Consider the following 5,860-nt stretch of genomic DNA (forward strand, 5'->3'; position numbering starts at 1 on the left):
ATAAAATTATTCTATATTTAATCAGAAATGTATTTCCCAAAACTCTAAGGCCAAATAAAAATGTACAGATAATATAGCATCTATCAATATATATTTTCAAGCATTAAGAACAGCTGAAGAACAATCTGAAATGAAGCCTTATAAAATATGTTAGCTACATGATAGATGACTGTAAACTAGTATTTGAAAATGGAGCCTCAGCTGTTGGGCTTACAATGATAATGTAGCCAGACAGAAAAGTAAAATCATAATTGATGGATGATTTGAAATCCCTCCCTTTGTCCATATAAAATTTAATTTCAAGTTATTATATTCTGTTTAGATTTAATTTACTCGGTTTACCATACCTCAGGCATTAGGTTTTCCACCCTTTTAACGAGTGATTAGAGCCGGCGGTGCAACTAGGATCAAGTTCAAAATGTCTTTTCATTTCCATCCCATGAGCTTTGAAGGCTCTAATCATGCTTAAGTAAGGTTCTAAAAGCATGTATATACCATCCAGATTTCACATCAATAAATGAGCTCTTGGAGTTTATTTTTGAAGATGATTTTGTTTTAGGAGTTTCATGGTTGATGTGGATGGATTTTCATAGGAATTGTCTCCATTAGCAAGTCATTTTGCTAGCAAATTTGCATCGCTTGGAGCTCATTCAATCATTGAAACAATTTTTGAATTAAAAATTAAGTATAGTTTCAACTCCATTGACTCTAAAATGAGTAAATTGCACCTAAAAATACACCCATAAGATAGGGTTTTTTATGTTCCCAACAAGTTTAATCACAGTTTCCATATTTTTTAATTAGACATAGTTATAATACGCTGAAAAGCAAATGGAAAATTTTACTGAGATCTATAATAATAAGAATAATATTGATGATTACAAGATTTTTTTTTTGCATGGGTGGAAAAATAAGAATAATAATTACTTTTGTATTGAATACTACTAGTTATTTTTCATCTAAAACATAAATAGCACAATGAAAATGCTAATATGTCCTTGTATTAGGTTAATCCTTGATTAATTGCATCTATAGTAGGATGAAAAAGATTACCGGATACATCTGCAATGGAGCCTTCGAAGTAGCAATTAAGCTATTTTCCATAATCACTGCTAGTCGTTAGCAAGAGTTTTAACAGGAATTCCAAGCTTCACTGCTCAATGTTGGCTTTCCATCTATCTTTCAACCAACTAAAATCATTCGACTCGTCAAGAAACCCTCATTCCTGACACTCCATATTAATAATTCATTAATTTCATACGTACCCCAGGTGTCGGAATTATATGAAAGCAACAACTATGTTTCCAAGCACATGTATGCACAAGAGATTTCAATTTTCAAACAAAAGATTTTGAAGTTGTATAAAAGTATCAAAATCTGCAAGCTCAATTTTTTTCATGTTCAAGTTCATCCCATATATCAATTGATAAATTCCCTTACTCTCAATAGAAAAATCATACCCAGATAGAAACCTATAATTTGACCCACTAATCTCAATGCAACTCTCTCCAGCTATCTTCTTCAATCCTTCTTCTCTCATTATCCTTCGAACCTTAGCAGCCTCCTCCCATGATCCGAGCTCCGAATACATGTTGGCAACAATCACATAGTTCCCACATCTGTTCGGCTCAAGCTCAAGCAAAACCTTCATTGCAGCCTCTCCAACACTATGGCCATCTCCATTAATGTGTAGCTGGCAAGCATTGAGCAGAGTTCTCCAAACCACAGCATCAGGATCCAAAGGCATATTTTTGATAAAATTGTAAGCTTGAAGAAGAAGACCTTTCCGTCCAAGCACATCAACCATGGCACTATAATGTGACATCTCAGGTTTGATGTTGTGAACATGAGCCATCTCATGGAAGAATCGATGGCTGTCTTCTACCAATCCTGCATGGCTGCAAGCGCAGAGCACTCCCAGAAATGTCACATAATTGGGCTCAATTGAAGATTTCTTCATCTTCTTAAATAGCTTGAGTGCCTCATGGGCACAACCATGTTGAGCAAAACCGAGAATCATAGCAGTCCAAGTCCATACATTTTTCACTACCATTCTTTCAAATTTCATGGACGCAAAATCCAGAGCTCCACATTTTGCATACATGTGCACTAGTGCCGTGCCTAACTTCATACAAGCTTCAATCTCTCTATAAATGATCTGGCTATGAACCCACATTCCAAGCCCCAAGCTCCCCATCAAAGAAGCAGCAGAAAGAAGAATGAGGTAGGTTGTATGATCCAGCACCAAGTTACTATCTATTATCTTGCCAAAGATTTCCATCGCTTCTTCCATCATCAAACTACCAACATAAACATTTAAAATTGTGTTCCACGAAATCAAGGTTTTTTGAGACATTAGATCAAACATCCTTCGTGCATCATGGACCTCCCCAAAAAACCCATACAAATGCATCAACGTGTTTCCGACATAAACAACAGATTCCACAGCATTTTTGATAGAATCGGCATGAACTTGCCGTCCAACACAAATGTCTTGCAGCTCACTACACGACTTGATTACAAACGGATAAGTTAGCTCATTAGGCGTCGCCTCCTGCCGGCGGCGCATCTCGAGAAAAACATCAACTGCATCAGCTGAGAATGAATTAAAACAAAGTCCTCGAATAACATGGTTCCATGATGAGGACATGGGGGTCGGGCAGCGGAGTAGGAGTGCTCGGGCGTGGGAGAGGTCGCCGGAGGGGTGAAGAGAGCAGAAACGGAGGGTTTCGCTGACCAGAAATTTATCAGTGAAGAGAAGACCGGAAGTGAGGAGGTAGGAATGGATTTGTAAGAGCTGGCGCATTGTAGAGATGGAGTTGAAGAGAGAAAGACAGAGGTGCTTGGGGGAACAGTTGGGATTTGAATTGTGGCGAGGGGTTTTTGGCGAGATTATGCGGGTGATAGGCATAACGGTACGGAGATTGGTCATGGAAGGCTCTGTGTAAGATTCTGGTTGGAAGTGTTGGGCCGAACATTGCAGAAAACAAAATCACCTGCCTGAGATCACGGTCGTCTAATCATCACCAAACTTGAATCCAGATTGTGTGAGAGCGCTCTTGCTATGTTTTTGCCAACAGGAAGGGCTGCTACGCTAGAGCAGGCGATTTCCTGCTAATTACCCACGCGATTGCCTTTCGGACTACTACAATTCAAGTTTACTGATTTCTTGAACAAATTAGTTTTGTAGTTTAATAGCTTAATTGGTTGAATACATTAATTTTATTCCTAATTCTAATCCTGAATGAATCATTATATACCAAGGTTCGCATGGGTTTGTACCTATATATATATATATATATATATATATATATATATTGCATTATAAACAGTGATATTTTACCAAGAAAAGGACTTCCTCGTCCACTTATTAGAAGGATATATGTACAATTAAATACCGTTGGTTCCAATATAAAAAAATAATGAAGTAAACACCAAAATTAATAAATAATAAATCCCTTTAAAGGAGGATTGATATATCAAATTTTTAATAAGAAAGCCGGGGGAAAATATTTTAAAACAATACTTTAATACCAAAATTCAAATTGAAACGAACCCTTTTTTTTTCTAACACAGCTCGGCTCAAATTTGTCGTTATAGTTAGCTTTATAGTTAACTTTAAGAGAGAAAATTTCAAAGTTGGCAGCATTTTTGAAATTTACATCAACCGGCAGAAAACTGCTCTAAGAGTTAAATAACAACTAGACCTTAACCCACATTTATTTCAAGTTCTGACGAACATATAACTTAAAAAAGTAACTTTTGCTCCCGAGATTGTGCACCAGACCAAAATAATAGTAGGCATAAAAATCCCAAAAACCTAATTTCTAACTCTTCCTACTCACAAACTTTATCTGAGCTTCCCATGGATGCTATTCTACTAAAATAAGTTGTTTCACGTGAGCCTTCTCAATTCAATTCTATTACTCTTTGTTTATCTTTCATCAAGAAATGTTCAAAGTCCTCCACTTTGTAATCATCATTGTTTGCCGATGATGGCTGAGCTTAATCTCAAATGTTTGAAGTCCCTCAAGCAGAAAATAGGATGTTTGTTGAGCTTTTGCAAGGCTGTTGAGGCTAATAAGTGTACTAGAATTGGTGTTCAACGATGTCGGTTCCCAACTAAGTTAGGATTTCATAGCAGAGCATCAGTCATTGATCGAGATGAGAGGATTAGAGAAGCAATCATTTATTGCTAGGTTACAATCACAAGTGATTCTTATTAGTATGAAGCAAAAAGCTCAAGAAAGTTCTGCTGGCTTCTTTTCTAACATGAATTAATCACAAGTTTGTTTTGATTTCATTTGCGTTTTTTTTTTCAGTTTATGGTTTCATAATGTTTGCGTCTATGAAGTATTTGTTTTCAGAATAAGTGTTTATGCAGTCTAACCATGTCGTAGTATGATCATTCTAACACTTGTAAATGTTTAATAAAGAATACATATTGTAATAATGTTGTGTGTGAATTGAAGTGTTAAGATCATGCTGAATAGTTATGTTATAGCATTCAATGATAGAAGTAACTAAGGAAGAAAAATGGTTGGTTATTGACGTGTTGTAAAGTTTTGGAGGCTAACAATCCTACAAGAATTGGCAATCATCAATGTCACTCAGTTCATAAACAAGTTCAGGGATCGTTTGGGATCATTTTTTGTTTTTTGAGTTCTGTTTTTGTTTTTAATTTGTTTTGTTTTTTAGTTTAACATAAAACACACATGTTTAGGAACGCTTATAATTATTATATTTTTTAAAAATTAAACACAAAAAATATGTTTAGAAAACGAAAACAAGAAAATATAATTATCACCACCCATTAACATTAAAAAACAGGTTATTCTATTTTGTGTTTTTGAATAACAAAAACTCATTTGTTTAAAAACAGATTAAAAAAATAATAAAAAAAAATATAGAATAAAAAAAGATTCCAAACATGGCCTAAGAATTCGGAGGAAAACATTTTTCAGGATGAGAAAGTAGAGGCAATCGTGTATTAAAGGAGCACAAATCACAAATAATTTTCCTTGGCATGTCTTCCAAGGAACTTTCGATGTTTCCCATTTTAACAAGTTTTAGTCATTAGCTTGCTTGGGTTTGTTTAGCATTTATGATTGGTTTCATAATGTTTGCATCCAGGAAATATTTTTCCTCTTAATTATATGTTTTTGTAATCTAACCATGCTGTAGCATAGGATGAATCGGAAGCTAAGATATTCAAGTTTAAAAAAGAAGAAACATTGTAGCATTATTGTGTTAATCATAAGCGTTAAAATCATACTGAATAATTGTGTAACAGCTTTTGTTTTGACATCAGAGGCCGTTAAAAAGAGTGCTAGGTGTATATTACATACTGGGATTAATGGAGATGGAAGAGTCAGTGATGCAAAAGGAAGAAGAGCATTTTTTTTTATATTTTCAATCACTTCCCTCCCTCTCTCCCTCTATATAGCATATGCAAAACATAAATATTTGTTAAGGCTGAGGACGGCAACATACAATTTATGCATGTAAACAACTTTTTAAGCCGAAAATGAGCTGCATAGTTACGATAGCATCAAACCCAACAGTGCCCAAGGGCACTATCAAAATAGATAAATGTAGAAGGATAGAAAATATTCTTCGACAGTTAGAACTGTGGTGACGTAATCTAGAGTTTTATTTATTTATTTATTTTTATAAACACGAACTAAAATTTCACTTCATTTTCTACTCAAAAAATAAAATAAAATAATAATAATAATAGTCAGCAACAACAACAATAAATAATAATAATAATAATACATTGTATTCCATCTCCACCGCAGAAGAAATTGTACATACATTGAACAGAAGGAACAAAATTTCTCTATACATACAAACCACA

General features: G+C 34.6%; 1 protein-coding gene across 1 annotated transcript; it reads right to left on the bottom strand.

Moving 5' to 3' along the window:
• Positions 1–906: 906 nt before the first annotated feature.
• Positions 907–3,136, bottom strand: LOC110019474 (pentatricopeptide repeat-containing protein At2g36730). Its single transcript, XM_020717142.1, has one exon. It carries the CDS (start codon positions 2,930–2,932, stop codon positions 1,331–1,333), a length of 1,602 nt encoding a protein of 533 aa, XP_020572801.1. The 5' UTR covers positions 2,933–3,136; the 3' UTR covers positions 907–1,330.
• Between the last annotated feature and the right edge of the window lie 2,724 nt (positions 3,137–5,860).

Source organism: Phalaenopsis equestris, unplaced genomic scaffold, assembly GCF_001263595.1.
Source record: "Phalaenopsis equestris unplaced genomic scaffold, ASM126359v1 Scaffold000058, whole genome shotgun sequence".
Taxonomy (NCBI): domain Eukaryota; kingdom Viridiplantae; phylum Streptophyta; class Magnoliopsida; order Asparagales; family Orchidaceae; genus Phalaenopsis; species Phalaenopsis equestris.

Bases quoted from the DNA above. Each gene is read 5' to 3' on its own strand.
- LOC110019474 (XM_020717142.1), bottom strand. From the start codon at position 2,932: ATGACCAATCTCCGTACCGTTATGCCTATCACCCGCATAATCTCGCCA.